The 18117-nt window shown below is 29.4% G+C and overlaps 2 protein-coding genes across 2 annotated transcripts in view; one reads left to right on the top strand and one right to left on the bottom strand.

Annotated features, from left to right (window-relative positions):
- LOC107021301 (DNA-repair protein XRCC1) overlaps positions 1–2958 on the bottom strand; it is a 5769-nt gene extending 2811 nt beyond the window's left edge. Inside the window, exons 1-6 of the mRNA XM_015221936.2 lie at positions 2533–2958; positions 1735–1923; positions 1011–1122; positions 774–859; positions 557–667; positions 133–219 (exon numbers count right to left, since the gene is read on the bottom strand). Coding sequence (XP_015077422.1) covers positions 133–219; positions 557–667; positions 774–859; positions 1011–1122; positions 1735–1923; positions 2533–2760 — 813 coding nt within the window. The 5' untranslated portion in view covers positions 2761–2958. The remainder of the gene's footprint in view (positions 1–132; positions 220–556; positions 668–773; positions 860–1010; positions 1123–1734; positions 1924–2532) is intronic.
- Positions 2959–7943: 4985 nt separating this feature from the next.
- Positions 7944–9517, top strand: LOC107021474 (F-box/kelch-repeat protein At1g80440-like). The gene has a single exon (XM_015222148.2). The coding sequence runs from the start codon at positions 8198–8200 to the stop codon at positions 9284–9286; it is 1089 nt and encodes a 362-aa protein (XP_015077634.1). The 5' UTR covers positions 7944–8197; the 3' UTR covers positions 9287–9517.
- Positions 9518–18117: the final 8600 nt, after the last annotated feature.

Here is an 18117-nt window from a genome sequence, read left to right as displayed (position 1 = left end):
CCCCCCCGACATTCCTATATATTACTTAAGGATATCCAAAATGGTAAGTAAGAGACCAGCAACATAATTCTTATACTATAAACCAAACATTCAATAGAAAAATGTGGAAAATTTTAGCAAAAAATAATTTACCTGCCCTTGATTAAGAGAATCTATGGCATCCTGTAAACAGGTTAGAATTCCCTCGGCAGCTATTTTCTTCATCTCATGGGGCTCTGGCTGTATCAAAATCAAATTTGATGAGGTAAGAGAACTTGTGACAAATAATTACATACAATTATGCAGGATTAAGTATTCATTCAGATACTTGGATGGACTATTTCTCGCAATCCCCTCAACACAATTTTCACCTCCTTTCCTTCCCCCCTCTTACCCAAAAAAAGAAACATAAAATTCTTGGCCTTTTCTTTTAGAAGACAGAGGTCCTTCATTTTTTTTTTCATTTTTAATAAGACAACACAAAGCTATTTTGTGTCCAAATGAAGATAAGAAGTCGGATTGACAACTCAAGTATAAGTAAACAACTGATTCCAGAAAATTAGATACAACACTTTACCCTTTCATCTTGATTCTCCAGCCATGAAATCGTCCGATTAAGATCATTTATAGCCCATTTTTTCACTTTATATGGAGAGAAACCATCTTTTACTTTATCAGAATGTACCTCCTGTCACAACAACATAATGTGGATCACAAAGCAAGTCCGGATGAATTGATTTTGAATCCTTTTCCGAATCTATATATGGTGAACTTGTGTCAATACAGATAAGTACCTCAGATGAAGGAGCAGCAGTTGTCTTAAAAGGTGAACTTTTCTCTCCTCTTGTTTGAGATTTTCTTGATGTTGATGGTCTTTGATCTGTAAGGACCAAGATGGATAAGTTAACTGTAAGTATCATTCACTATATTGAGCTTAATGAGCCCCGTCCTTCTGTAACACACAAACAGTGTGTGTTTTGGGACAGGGTGGGATGGGGTGAGGAGGAGAGACAAAGACAGAGAGAGGTGACCTTGGCTGGATTCACGAGAGACACTTTGACGTTTCCATGGCTTGCCAGCATGCATAAGGTAAGTTTCAATTTCAACAAGTTTTCGTTGTTTGTAACACTCTGTTATCCACTCCTGAGCAAAACAAGCAAAAACTTTTAGACTTAGAAAGAGTAGAGGTTGTAGAAGAAAAAGTCAAACTCCAACAGTAACCCCATGTCCCCACATAAAGAAGGCAGCGGTGCTTAACGCGAACAAACTTAAGCAAAATAAAACCCACTGTTTATCACACATTTTCATGACATGTGGATGCCTAATACTTCGACATACAGTGCAAAGCACGGTTCCCCGCACACCAAAAGAATAAGATCGACATCTAGGTCTAAGACCCTCCCATGTTCAAATAAAGACTGAAGTATCATCTTTTGAGGAGGAAATGTCATTAATATAATAGAATGCATTCCCACAAGGAGATTATGAATCATGCAGTTATATAGAGCAGAAATATTGGAATAAAAGAAAGGATCAAGCAAAATCGTTCTGTTTCAAAAACAAATGACAAAACTGAAGTCTACAGGGATAGGAAACAGAAAAGACAAGTAGTACAACACAGTTAGATTTCGTTCATTTCATTGAAACACATAAAACTAGACGCATCATTATCTCCTAGGACTTCAGCCTCCTTCCTATCATAATGAACTTGCGGAGAATCAACATCAGTTATACAGCAAAAGGAAAGAGGTAAACCTTCGATACAATTGTTCCATTATCTGCTTCAACTTGACGAAACTTTGGTGTATTGGAAAATGCACAGATCAAAAGTGTGGATTCCGAGTTCCAATCAGGTTGATACTTGGCTCCCATCTCTAGAGCCTGGGACCTTAATGTACCACGCTCGGGATTGACAAAACCTGATAGGACAAATACAACCCCTTCCTACAGCATTCAGAATATAGAACAACAAACGAGCTAAATCAATCAGTCAACATACTCCGTAATCCCAAATCACTTAGGCTGACTATATGAAACAATACGTATTCATTCCAGTCATTCAACACATTTCATGACAAACACAGCTAGAATTAGTTGGGTTTGACTATGCTCATCCTCTATATTCATGTCATTCCATGCTATCCAACCGATTAAATAACTAAAATTAGCAAATTGTCAACTATATGAAGCCTCTATATTCATTCTAAATGATCCGATCCATCTCATAGCAAATACAACTAAAAATGATTTCAGTCCTGTATGAATCATTAGCATTCATTCTACTATACTTGACCTATTCATAACAATCAGTACAAGTCTACAACATAAATTTCTACATTCATTCTTCTCAATTCAGCCAAATTCATTAGAAAAACAGTCAAAATTAGTTCTATCAACAAAGTGAACAATTACGCCCTATACTATTCGCACATTCCATAATAACTGAAGCTAAAATTACTCGGGTTGACTAGTTAAATCCTCCACATTCACTCCCTATATTCACGCGATAACTTAAGAAAAGCAGCTCGTATAATCGGGAAAATTCTACAATACCATAAGTTTTGAGAAATTTGAAAAATGTGCTTCGTTCTCAGCTTCGTCGGGAAGTGTTTTGCCATGGTTGGTTTTGCGTCTACCTTTCGCCTGCTCAGCTGTCTCCGTCGTCTCACCTTCATCATTTGATTTACTCTGACCCGAACCACTTGAACCGGGTTTCGAACTCATCCATGAAGGAAGATTACGTTTCCTCCCATTCTTGTCACCGTCGTTTGACCCAGACATGTTCAAACGGCGCGGCTTATCGATCAGAATTCGTCAATTTACAGATTGCGAGACATGCAAATTGCTTCAATTTACAGTAATATTGATGAAGAAGCTAACAATTTTTTAGGGTTATTTCCATAAAGAGTAATCACATTCACTTTCGACTATATCAGTTTTTTATTTACTTCGACAAAATCAGTATGCATTTTCATTCGTATTTTTTAATGCTTTAGCCTATAATTAAGTCTCGTTAGTAGTAGTTAAGGTTTTGCACAAAAAATTAATATAGCAAACACATTTGATTGATATATCTTTTATTAATTCTTAAATTTCTCTGTATTTAAGTGCTACATGATTCTAGATAATTTTCAAGCAGAGTGAAATAAATTCTGGAAAAAAAAAAGTGAAAAAATTCCATCTTTTCAAAAATTTATCCCTAAATCTTTTTATGTATATAAAAATAACCCAATTTAACTAATATTTCATATTTATTTTTTTTAGGATATATCTCTTAATTTTGTCATTTAGACGGATAAACGTTTCTTCACAAAAATGACTCATATATATCCCACTAATATAGAAATAACTCATATATACCTTTTTCTCTAACGTAAGTTAAAAAATAATTTTTAAGTTTAATTTTTTATAGTATTTTAAAGCAAAATATAATCTTATAGGGTATACTTAATACTTCTCAAACATATATTTTTTTGACTTTTTTTTTTGTTTCAGTGACTAGTTTAAATTTATTATTTTCATAGTCAAATTTATTTATGTTTCACTAAATTCTTGTAAAATTTATTACAAATGATCTATTTTGTTTTCTAAATACAAAAACTAAATTACAATATAGCTTAAAAATAGTTTTAAATTATAATATAGCAAAAAATGTTTTAAATTTTTCTTACATTGAGGAATAAAAGAAAAAAATAAAATAAAAATAAGAAAGATATTAAAAAAATAATTTATGTATAAAAAGATTAAAATATATCTTGAACTTTGTTAGAAGGATCATATATACCCCTAAATGATTTTTAAAAGATTAAGGTTAAATATATAAATTTAAAATTATTTTTTTTTCAATTCTGTTAAATGAAGGGTATATATGAGCTCAATTTGTAACAGTATGGGTATATGTGAGTCGTTTGTATAACGGTAAAGATATATGAGCCACTTTCATAACGAGGGACATATCAGCTCCAAAAATGACAGCTGCGAGATATATCAGACAATTTTTCCTCTTTTTTTTTAAATGGAAAAGTACCTTCAAATTATTGAATATTATTTGCAAAAATTATAATCAAACGCAATTTATTTTTTATAATTTTCATATAAAGTAAGTTAGTCATTTGGTTACTTTGCAAGTTTTTAAAAAGGGGTACAAATCATATTTATTTTTTAAAATACATCTAACAAATATGTTCTGTAGAAAACATATGGTCCAATACCAACTATAAAATTTCCAAATAAAATGAAAAGTATTTTATTTTCATAGTTAAACATTCATTAATAATCTTTAAAAATTGAAATCATAAAAGTTAAGTCAAAGAATTGCTACTAAATATCGATAGTAGAACATAGTTAGCTTGTAAAAGATTGAGACTTGATAGAATAATGTTTACTTGTTGATTAAAGCAAGCAATTGAATATCATGTGTGTAAATTGGACCAAAAGAAAAAGTGTTTTGAGTCAATTTATTTGAGAACAAATTCCTGATGAATTTTATGGAAACTTGAAGAAGATTATATTTCAACAACTTGTTGAATTTCATATTTGGCCTTGAAAAAATTGAACCAATATGAAAAATTATCATTTAATTAAGTTTTAGCTTGCTAATTATTCTCAACCTTTGGCCAACACCTTGATAAATGTAACTTGTTCAGTTTGTTTGTGTTGAAGGAAAATAACATATAATGTATAATTATTTTGATCAATATTAAGTATATGATTTAACGTGATATACAATTAAACTTATACTATACAGAAATTGAAAAGAATTAATTCAATTCAGATTAGACATTTTGTGTTATCAACGATTTGAATTATATTATATTATGAAAAATAGACAACACCTGATCAAGTTGATCATATTTTTATATCATAAAATAATAAAATAAACGTATGATCATGCCTCATTGCCTTGTATATAAAATAATAATAATAAACAAGACCAAATTTCAATTATGTAACTGTCTAGCCAAGTTGGAACTAGACTGCACAGTGTTTTGGTTGGGCTGTGGGCCTTAACTATAATTAAACCTGTCTAGCATAAAATAGAGAAAATTTTAGATTGAACAGACATAAATAAGGCTCTCTCTCTCTCTCTCTCTCTCTCTCTCTATATATATATATATATATATATATATAGTTTGAATAATTTTGATTCATAATTATAGTTTTATTTGTTATGAAAGTTGTGATTTGTATATTTCTATCCGTTTGTATATTTCGCTTGCGAATATACAAACAGAATAAATATATATGAATTCTATATTTATACATTTATGATTTTCCAAAATTCCTTTTGTATATTCGTTTGCCAATATACAGTTGAGTAATTCATTATGATTTTTTCATAAATCTTATAGAAATAGCCAGAGTTAGCATATACAAAATTTTAGATTTATACAATCAGAATTTAAATTATATAATTCTGAATTTATACTAATAAAAGGAATAGAAAGAATTGATAAAACTTTAGCCGCGGATTATAATTTTTTAAACTTCAGCTACAGTACCTAACATAGGCTGATTATTTGCTATTTTGCATAATATTCCCATTTCAGCACTTTTTACTCTTCAAGTAGATTGAATTTTTTTTTTTTTTTTGGGTTTAGCAACAATTTATGTCTAGTGGGCATGCATTTTTTTAGATTAATTAGTGCAAGGAATTATTTTGTGATGACGAATTTGATAACGTGTAAAATAGTTGATGTCTTAATTTTCAACTGATAATTAATTTAAACAAATAGGCAGGGATTAATCAAGATGTTGCGTAACTCCAATTGGTTTATTTAATATGCAGTCTACGTATATGATGGGACACTCATGCCCAAAAAATTGTAGTTATATAATTTTGTTGAACAAAAGGCGGATATAATATTGTCAAAATGGATTGTAAATAATGTTACATGACCTTTTGAACATATTGTTCGTAATGAAATCGATAAAATTTTGAAGAAAAAAAAAATAACAATCAGTTTCATTTATCGATAACTAATTCTCTATATACATATAGTCACACTTAAAACAAGCATTTCATAAATCATCTATAGTGTTATTATTTAAATAAGCTATAGCTTCGTTTATTGAAACTTAGAAAAAATAGATAAGGAACTTCTGTCCTAATTATAGAATTCTCAAACTTGAATCGTAGACATGATTTTTTTCTTTTAGAGAGAGCGTTTTTTTGCTTTTAATCGAATTAATTGAGAAACAACACATATGCAATCTCAAATTATACGTACCACTTCTGATCTCACATGTTTACTTTCATGCGCAAATATTTAATCTACTAGAACGCACCGCCTTTCGATGTAATATATCTAAATTTTTCGTCTCTTTTTTAATTTATAATTTCAAGTAGATACTGTGAAATAAGCTTTAGATACATTCAACAAATACCTTGTAAAATATTGTTAACATAGTTGTCATGTTTCATTAGCAAAGTTATTTTTTTTCATTGCATCTTATTTTAATGAAAAGACTAGTTACTTAATTCCACGTTCTTATATATATATATATGAATTAGATTATAAATTCTTCAATGTCAACATTTATAAAAGCATCATCACTTGAAGTGATGAAAACTAATAACTTAGATTCTACGATTAAGAATGTATCATGTGGAAAATAACGAAGTTAGACTACGCTATATACAATATAATAAATTTGTTAATATATTTTCAACTTATCAAAGTTGAATCATCCTAGAATATATGACCATTTTGATTTCGTATAGATCCGGCAAAATTAATTAAATTATGTTAGTGTGATATTCAAAAATCTCAAAGCAGCATGCTGAAACATGCCTAATATAATTAAACATTGAATAGGGCAAGAAGAAAAGAGAAGGGGATATTTATCTTTAGAGGTTGTAGCCATATTTACTAAAAGTGTTATTTATCTTTAAAAAATATATTTAGCGCGATAAATAACATATACTATAATTTGTCGCTAAAGATTAATAACCAATTATGAAAACTTTTAGCGCCAACTTAAATTATTCAAACTCTAGAATAATACAAAATACCAAATGAATAGCTAAACTATAGGCACTAGCATAAAGTCAATTTTATCGGATTATTTTCTCCATTATTTTATTTTAAACTTACTAGTTTTTCTGTAATATTTTTCTACAAGAGAATTGTCTTAGTAATTATTGAGACCCATCTTATACCAAGACTCTAGAATTGTCATTAAACTAAATGGTTATAAAGTATCAATCATTAACGTATTTGATGCCGAACGTGTTCGAATAGTTAAATACCAAACCAGTGTAAACAACAAATGATGGGATTAGGGACAGAGTTAAGTGAGGATTCGTGAATTTGAATCAATTCAGTATTTTTTTTATTATTTTTGTATTTATAGTAGAAAATTAATTAAATATATAAATATATTAACTTGTTAATCCTTAATAAAATTAATTAATTATTTATTAGTAAGAAATAAGTTGAGAAAATGTATTACATAAAATAAGAAAACATACGTAGTTTTAAACAATGAAAAGACACAATATTAAAAATTATTAGTGAACATTACGAATGGGGCCAGAAAGGTATAAATATATTATTAACAGCAACAATAATTATTAACTAAATAATGGAAAGACCAAGAGTAAGAAACCACCGGAAAATTATTCATATCCAGCGTTTAATGTACTCCAAATTAGTACCTCCACTCGACATAGCATCCAATAATTTTATCCATTAAAATTTTAAAAAATAAATTTATTATTTTGTTTTGTTTTTAATAATTTATACTAAAAATTTCATAACTCTCAACTTTTTCTTTCATAAACTATTAAATTAAATAAGTACTAAAAATTTAGTTGTAATCCCATACAGATCGTATCAATTATAACACATATCGTATCAATTAAAACACGATGTTATGGCACGTGACAATCGCAAGACATGATATGCCTGTAAGTTTATAAATATTAGTATAATTTTGATTATAGCCGTACTTGCGCTACTTGTATTTTACTCTGAAAAAGTCTCCTTTGCCCCTACTGCTACTTCACAGAGTAAACTTCTTCTTTTTTTTTTTTGTGTCCCTACTCATTTATCCATCCGCAACAAACACTATAAACCTGCACCCATACACGCTTACGGTTTTATCAAACCAACGTTCCATCAATAATGTCATAAATCTGAAAAAGGAAAAACCATAACTAAAATTACTTCAAATCCAAAAGCGAATCAGAATACAAAAAAAGCAAGCTACAGCCATGGACTTGATCCCGGGGCTACCTAATGAAATAACTCTTGAATGTCTCATACGTCTACCTGTGGATCAATTTTCTAAAGCAGCTTCAGTATGCAAAAAATGGAACGGCGAGATTACGTCGCCGGAGTTTCATCGCCGGCGGAAATTTTCCGGATTGACCCGACCCGTTTTAGTCATGGTGCAATCTATGGTTGCTACTGTGAAAAAACCAGAGGGTGATACTGCTCTTTTTTCTACTCAGGTTTACCGTATCTCCGTTTGTGACCCGGGAAACGGGTCCTGGTACGATTTGCCGCCGATACCGGAGTTGATTGATGGATTACCGAGGTTTTGCCGGATTGTTGGAGTCGGGTCGGATTTAGTAGTGATTGGCGGGTGTGACCCGGTTACTTGGCGGGTTATGGACTGTGTTTTCATTTACAATTTCATATCCGGGTCATGGCGTCGTGGGGCGGATATGCCAGGTCAGCAGAGGTCGTTCTTCGGATGTGGATCGGATTCCGATAGAATGATCGTCGTCGCCGGTGGCCACGACGACGAAAAGAATGCTTTGATATCAGCGCTCTCATACGACGTCGTTAAAGACGAGTGGGTTACACTTCCTGATATGGTCATGGAGAGAGACGAATGTAAGGTTGTATATCACAAAGGTCAATTCCACGTCATCAGCGGTTATCCAACGTGGGCGCAAGGTCACTTTGAGAATGACGCTGAGGTGTTCGACACCGCCACGTGGCAGTGGCGACTGGAAGATGACTTCTTGAGTGTGATCAACACTTCTCCTCAAAGTTGCATTGAAGGTGATGATGGGAGATTATACATGTGCCGAGGAGGTGACGTGGCAGTGAAGGAAGACCCTACATGGCGGAAGTTGGCGGAATTGCCAGCAGGGATTACCAGCGTGGCGTATTTGACAGCGTGTCAAGGGAAGTTGATATTGGTGGGAAGGGGTCCATTTGATGAAGTCTATAGTAGTTATGCTTTGGATTTGGATGTGGAGAGTGATGGCAAAGTGAAAATATGGACAAAAGTAGAAACTCCTAATGAATATAGTGGTCATGTTCAATATGGTTGTTGTTTGGAAATATGATATTCTCAAAAACAAATCACTACTTAGGTTTAAGAATGAGAGTGGTTTTTTTCCCCTTTTAATTTCCTTTCTAAGATACTCAATTATTCTGGCATGATTGCTCTTATTTTTGGCATGTACAGTTGTGTGTAGTGTTTCAAGTTTTGACTAACAAGCATAGTATTGGCTTATTGTCTTCTTTTTTCATTCGGTAAATTAGGGCTCAATTATGAAATTTCTGATCAACGATAGTGAAATCTCAATCATTTCATTACTATATATATATATTGTTACTGCATTATAGTCATGGTTAGAGATCTCTACCTCAATCTGTCTCATTTTTTGAATTTTGTTAGAAGCACCGTCATTAACAAAGAGTCAAGTAATATACAAATTTGGATTAATCAAACCTTAATATGATTATGCTGGTAATAATGAGTCAAGTAATATACAAATTTGAATTAATCAAATCTTAATACGATTATCCTGAAATGATTGCTCTTATTTTTGGCTATGTTCAATAGTGTATTGTGAATCATATTTTGACAAAATACGAGTGAAGTAGTCCTGTATTGGCCTACTGCCTACGTTTTGACATTCAAATTCCTTGCAGTCATGGTTAAAGATTTACTACTGTGTCACACTTCTGCTAATCTAATGGAGAAGAAAAAAAACGTTTTTGCTTGGTAGATATTTGTATTTGTAGAGTCAAACAACTTATTTTATTAAAAACTCTGAATTAGTGGGACTCAAAATAAAGATACAATGAAAAAAAATTGTTGATATTTTTAAATTTCCCCAGACATATAAACATAACTGAGTATTCTTTTTAGTTGCAAAAATCAATTTTATTGACTTAAAGTGTAATTAATCAAAAGTTAGCATAATAATCTGCAAACAACATTTAATTAAGATATGGGAAGAAGATATATTTTCACAAAATAATAAAAGTTGAAAAAATGGATGGTTTAGAGCAAGTGGGTCGATGATATCGGTGGCTAATGCTTGAATTTGTTCAATTAAACATATTATTATTAATTAATGCTCATTAGTCATTACAATAATGTTGAAGTTGACTTTATAATCAGATGAATTAGCGAATCAACTTGGTAAAGATGATTCTTCTTCCATTTTCTTTCTTCGTGAAAAATCAACATGAAGTATTAATGAGGAAGAAATTTTTCCTTATGGTCCATCTTGCTTGTTATACTCCAATCTCACATTATATTTTTCGAGAGTCATTTTAATTAATATTCAAAATTTTATATTAATTTAATATTTTAAAATAAAAAATTTAATACTCAAAAATTATACAAAAAGTGATAAAAATTACAATTTTTTTATATCAATAATGATGAAACTATATTTTAAAATATTTTTCAAAATTCATATTATTTGACTTTAAAAAAAATTGTGACAAGTGAAGAGGATCCTAAGAATGTGTTTACTTTTGCACCCCCTTTTAAGGGTGCTGTATTTTGTTTCTCTCTTTTGTACATATTATTATCTCTTTATATTTGAGACTAAGGGCTTATTTGATTGGAGAATAATTTATCTTAAGATTATTATTTTATTCCATTATTTTTAATATGGGATAAAAATAACATTATAATTTCAAAATAAATTATCTTATAATTTTATTTCAATCAATCAAATTTAATTACGAAAGGGATAATGCATAAGTATTCCTTCAATTTATGTCCGAAATCTTAGAGACACATTTATATTATACTAAGTTTTATTATCCCCTAAACTTATTTTATAAATAATTTTCTACCCCTTTTCATCCTACGTGACACTATCTTGTGGGTTCAACGTGTGTTGATATTTTATTTCAAACTAATGCCACGTAGACCGCAAAGGGGTAAAAAGTTATTTATAAAATAAACTCAAAAGTAATAAAATTTTAATATAATATAAGAGTGTCTCTGCAATTTTAAACATAAATTAAAGAGGTATTTATTTCCCATTACGAAATTAATAACTATTCCTTATTCTTTGTACAAACGAGCAATAAAGACGGAAACAGACAAATTATACTAATCGATTTAACAGCACTAAAAAATGGACTAAGAATAATCTTATGCCAGTTGCCGTCTAATAATTGAAAAAAAGGTAATCGGAGCAGGAAATGAAGTTGTTTTTTCCTTAATCAAATGTTTTGACTCTGAGTCATGAGAAAATCCTTAATAAGATAATGTTTTCACTTAAATAGAACACGACGTAAATTTGAAATAGTCGAACTTTAATATAGATAGACAACAATATTAGAAATATCAGACACATAAACCCAATTTTTTATTTTTGAAAAAAATAGTGTTTAGTTTTCTCATTTAACATAACATGTGTACATCATCGACGTTTGAATTTGAATCATACATTTTGCCTTTATGGCCAGTCATCTATAGTTTGGTTAGCCTTTGTCAAAAAACAAGAAATTTATGTATTTTATAGGCAAAATCCAGCCTTTATTCCCATTTAATTTAATTTTAATTTAATCGCTTTTCCTTTTTCCTCCTCTTTATTCCTTTCTGTTTTGAAAACAACTTTACTTCTTGTTGTCCTTTTTTATGTAGCAGCTTTGTCCAGCTATAAAGAATATTATGGTAGTGACTAATAAAGTTTTGGGAAACTAACAAAAAAATCTACTCCACAATTTTCGTCACTTTAAAGTTTCTTCCTATAAACATGGTTTAAAGATAACTGTGTGTATGCAATTTTATTCTTATCTTGTGAATGAATATAAAAAGAGTATTAATTTTAATAGACTATTAACTCGAGTAAACATAATAAATTCAGTATATAAAACACGAAGTGATTAGGGCTTGGGACTTCTGTGTTGGAGGTCTCAAGTTCGAAATCCCTTACTAGCGAAAGCAAGGGATTTGTCTTCTAGATCGAGCTTGTCGCAGCGGGCTTGCCTAGTGCAGGTTATCTTTCCTATGTGATTTGCGAGCTATTGTATAGATGCGGGATTTTATCCTAAGATAGCGAACTATAGGTTTTCCTTGTAATAAAAAAAAAACATCAATATGATAAGTTAAGTTTATATTAAATAGTTTAAACAAGTTTTCTACTACCGATTATAATAACAAAAGATTAAAACTAGCTGTGGCAAAGTATTTTACATATCTTATATATTTTACGAGTTGTCCACTTCATGCTTAGCTTACTATATATATTATGGTGTGTATTTATATAAAAAGACAATTAAAATCTTTGAAATCTCCAATATTTTCAATTATATAAGCAAATGGATTTTTCCATGACAACGAATCATGCCAGAACACTTGACCATCACCCTTCATGTCATGTTTCTTTCGTAGAAAGAGGCGTTAGGCTCGAATAAATCTAATAATTTTTGTTTCATTCTCTCTTTATGTGATTCATAAATTTTAATTTTTTTATTTTATTTAAAAGAGATATGATAAATTTCTCTTTCCGGTCTTTTTCCTTCGAGAAGACTCAAAGAATCTTTTCTTTTAAAAATAAGAATTTATATAATTCGATGTATATGAATATATATCGTAACAAGCTTTTACTTATCTTTAATTCTTCTTCATCCGTATAAAAGTGTAACCCAATTAATATTCCAAATTAGTGTAGAAAAGGGCAAAACTCAAAAGCAAAAGTGGTACACCTTTGTTGAATGGTCCATTCTTAAAGCACTAATCAGCATTTCTTCAATTAAACGCCATATATATAGTAAATGACATATATATAGTTTTACCTAGTACTCTCCCTCCCTTTCACATTAAAAAAAAGTTTTATTATGTGATCTAAAACTAAATATATATAAAATGTGATCCAATCTGCTGGTAGCTTAAACATGTTATAAAGAAAATTGAAATTAAAAAGTTATAAAAAAGAAAAATAGACGTTCTTTTTGAAACACACTAAAACAAAATGAAAGCTAAGAAACACTTGTATTATAAAAATAGGTGAGGTGTTAACTATTGGATATTTGTGTCTCTTTTCGAGAATAATTAAATGAGAAAATTTTAAAAATGACTATCATTTGGACATAATTAACGATCTATATTACAGTAAATACAATAGACATTATTAAGATGCTAGGTAAAAAAACAAACAAACAAACAAATCCTCTCTTCTCTTTCTGTATTTAGTATTTCTATATTTTTGTTGAGGTACCAAACATTGTATTTGTATATTTTTTGAGATATCAAACGGTTGTATTTATTGTTTTTATAGTAACTTTAGGGTGTATCCATCGCTGTGCCTTTATTTGTTTTTTTGTTAAAGTGTCAAACGATTGTATTTGTTAGAATTGTATTGAGTATTTCCACTTTTCTTTATTTTTTATATTTTTTTAAGATATTAGACGATTGTAATTTGTTACATTCATGCGTGCAATCAACACCGAATGAAAATTTGAAAAAAAAGAAGACAGGGACGTGAGACGAGACGTTTTATTAAGTATATGATGAGGCATAAGCCCCATGGATCTTTAAATTTTTATTTTATAATATAGTATAATAATATAATAACACTAAATTATAAAAATAAATCAATATTTTAAAATAATTACAAATATGATTAAATAAACTAATAGAAACTAAAAATTCTAACATGATTATGCAAGTATTAATAATCTAATATCTTAACTTTCTAATAACAAAAAATTAAATCTCAAAAAGAAAAAATTTATTATACTATAAGATTTACCCCTAAAAGAAAAAAATTAATAACCTTACAAGTATTACGATAAACAAAACAACACTTTATCAAATATAAAAATAAAATTACTTTCCAATGGCTAAATAAAAGTATGATTTTTGTCATCATGAAGACCAATGATAAGTGAAATAGTAAAATTTCGCGACGTATTTTTAAAAGAAATATTACGTAATATATAATTACTTTCACAGTGTTACTAAATAGAAAAGATGCGATACTAAAACTTGAAATTTGAGTTAGTCTCAATCTTCTTATATCAATAGATTATCAAGTATCATTCAATTATTCAAGAATTATGAGGGTCAACAATGTTAATTAAAGTTTTTAATGCATAATTTGTGTAAGATTTATTAGGCGAGCCTTGAGTGTTTGGGCATGGAGCGTGCTTGAGACGTACAATCAAGCGATTAAGGCGTAGGTCTTAGAGAACTAAGCCCCGTATTTGAGTCTTCAAACATTTTATTAGAGCCCCGACCTAGAGGAGCCCGAATAGAGTTTTTTAAAACACTGAATTATTAAGTAATAAAAACAATCAACTAAGGAAGAAATTGTAAAATTCAGAGGATAAATAGATGGTTACTTAGGTACGGCCCAAAAATAATCATACAGTAAGGGCCCCCAAATAAGCTGGAAGAATCATGGCCCAAAATGGTGATCCCACCAGCCCAAACATTATACCATTAAATGATGGGCAACTTTCATATATAGCAAACAAAAAATTTATATTTATATGCTATAATAAAGTTTATATAATTGCGCTTACTAGCAAACATATAACTGTATAATTCGCTATATATATACAATTGTATAATTCGCTGGCCTAAATTGTATAATTCGTTGGCCTCGCTATACATATACAATTGTATGATTCGCTGGCCTAAATTGTATAATTCGCTGGCCTCGTTATACATATACAATTGTATGATTCCCTGGCCTAAATTGTATAATTCGCTGGCCTATTTCGCTACAATTGTATAATTCGCTGGCCTATTTCACTGCAATTGTAAAATTCGCTGGCCTATTTCTCTGCAATATCTGTATAAAATTTGCTTTGTATACAATTGAATCGAAGTAAAATGTTTGTACATTGTATAATTATAAGTTATAGGAAGAAGATATATGTTTTTCTCTCGCTTTATACAAAAACAGAAACACAATTTATACACTTCCGTTGTATAAAGCGAGAGAAAATTGTATTTCGCTGCAATTGTATAATTCGCTGGCCTTTTTCGTTGCAATATTTGTATAAAATTTGCATTTGTATACAATTGAATCAAAGTAAAATGTTTGTAAATTGTATAATTAAGTGTATAGCACGAAGATATATATTTTTACACGTGTATATACAATTTTCTATCGCTTTATACAAAACAGATTCACAATTTATACACTTCCGTTGTATAAAGCGAGAGAAAATTGTATTTCGCTGCAATTGTATAATTCGCTGGCCTTTTTCGTTGCAATATTTGTATAAAATTTGCATTTGTATCCAATTGAATCAAAGTAAAATGTTTCTAAATTGTATAATTAAGTGTATAGCACGAAGATATATATTTTTACACGTGTATATACAATTTTCTATCGCTTTATACAAAACAGATTCACAATTTATACACTTCCGTTGTATAAAGCGAGAGAAAATTGTATTTCGCTGCAATTGTATAATTCGCTGGCCTTTTTCGTTGCAATATTTGTATAAAATTTGCATTTGTATCCAATTGAATCAAAGTAAAATGTTTCTAAATTGTATAATTAAGTGTATAGCACGAAGATATATATTTTTACACGTGTATATACAATTTTCTATCGCTTTATACAAAACAGATTCACAATTTATACACTTCCGTTGTATAAAGCGAGAGAAAATTGTATTTCGCTGCAATTGTATAATTCGCTGGCCTTTTTCGTTGCAATATTTGTATAAAATTTGCATTTGTATCCAATTGAATCAAAGTAAAATGTTTCTAAATTGTATAATTAAGTGTATAGCACGAAGATATATATTTTTACACGTGTATATACAATTTTCTATCGCTTTATACAAAACAGATTCACAATTTATACACTTCCGTTGTATAAAGCGAGAGAAAATTGTATTTCGCTGCAATTGTATAATTCGCTGGCCTTTTTCGTTGCAATATTTGTATAAAATTTGCATTTGTATCCAATTGAATCAAAGTAAAATGTTTCTAAATTGTATAATTAAGTGTATAGCACGAAGATATATATTTTTACACGTGTATATACAATTTTCTATCGCTTTATACAAAACAGATTCACAATTTATACACTTCCGTTGTATAAAGCGAGAGAAAATTGTATTTCGCTGCAATTGTATAATTCGCTGGCCTTTTTCGTTGCAATATTTGTATAAAATTTGCATTTGTATCCAATTGAATCAAAGTAAAATGTTTCTAAATTGTATAATTAAGTGTATAGCACGAAGATATATATTTTTACACGTGTATATACAATTTTCTATCGCTTTATACAAAACAGATTCACAATTTATACACTTCCGTTGTATAAAGCGAGAGAAAATTGTATTTCGCTGCAATTGTATAATTCGCTGGCCTTTTTCGTTGCAATATTTGTATAAAATTTGCATTTGTATCCAATTGAATCAAAGTAAAATGTTTCTAAATTGTATAATTAAGTGTATAGCACGAAGATATATATTTTTACACGTGTATATACAATTTTCTATCGCTTTATACAAAACAGATTCACAATTTATACACTTCCGTTGTATAAAGCGAGAGAAAATTGTATTTCGCTGCAATTGTATAATTCGCTGGCCTTTTTCGTTGCAATATTTGTATAAAATTTGCATTTGTATCCAATTGAATCAAAGTAAAATGTTTCTAAATTGTATAATTAAGTGTATAGCACGAAGATATATATTTTTACACGTGTATATACAATTTTCTATCGCTTTATACAAAACAGATTCACAATTTATACACTTCCGTTGTATAAAGCGAGAGAAAATTGTATTTCGCTGCAATTGTATAATTCGCTGGCCTTTTTCGTTGCAATATTTGTATAAAATTTGCATTTGTATCCAATTGAATCAAAGTAAAATGTTTCTAAATTGTATAATTAAGTGTATAGCACGAAGATATATATTTTTACACGTGTATATACAATTTTCTATCGCTTTATACAAAACAGATTCACAATTTATACACTTCCGTTGTATAAAGCGAGAGAAAATTGTATTTCGCTGCAATTGTATAATTCGCTGGCCTTTTTCGTTGCAATATTTGTATAAAATTTGCATTTGTATACAATTGAATCAAAGTAAAATGTTTGTAAATTGTATAATTAAGTGTATAGCACGAAGATATATATTTTTACACGTGTATATACAATTTTCTATCGCTTTATACAAAACAGATTCACAATTTATACACTTCTGTTGTACAAAGCGAGAGAGGCGAGCAGAGGGAGAGTGGCAAGCGAGAGTTTAGGTAGAGAGGCGACTGGCAAACGTTTGCTATGGGACACAATTAAATCAAACAGTAGCTACTCCATTTATTTTAAATTATTAGTTTACTATTATATACAACTATTCCTTAAATGATTAACAATTTTTTATCTTTCTCACTTATTTTTTGATATTTGTTAAGTTATTATACCCAATATTTCAAGTTTATTATCGTATATTTTCACTAACTTAACTCTCATAAACATCTTAAGAATATCCTTAAAGCATTTAGACATGATATTTCAAAGTCATTATCATATATTTTCACTAACTTATCTTTGATCAATATCTTAAGATTATCCTTAAAGCACTTAAACATTGATTATTCAAGTCTATTATCATATATTTTCACAAACCTATCCTTCATAAATATTTTTAAAAGCATATAGTTTTTTAGTAGTTCTTTTATTGTGTAGAATATAATTCTCGTTATTAAAATAAAGATAAGATAAAAAAAAAACACTACTTATTTTTATATATTTTCACTAACTTATGTTTCATAATTATCTTTTAAAAAATATAATTCGTAGTAGTTTCTGATCATACAGAACTCTTGTTATTTAAAGCAAGATAAAATTAAAAAAAAAACTATTTATTTTGTAAAATATAAAAAATAACTATTTATTTCAAAATGAGATAGTAATATTTAAAAACAAAAGAAATT

This window comes from Solanum pennellii, chromosome 6, assembly GCF_001406875.1.
Source record: "Solanum pennellii chromosome 6, SPENNV200".
In the NCBI taxonomy this organism is placed as follows: Eukaryota; Viridiplantae; Streptophyta; class Magnoliopsida; order Solanales; family Solanaceae; genus Solanum; species Solanum pennellii.
This window is presented reverse-complemented; position numbering and strand designations above follow the sequence as displayed.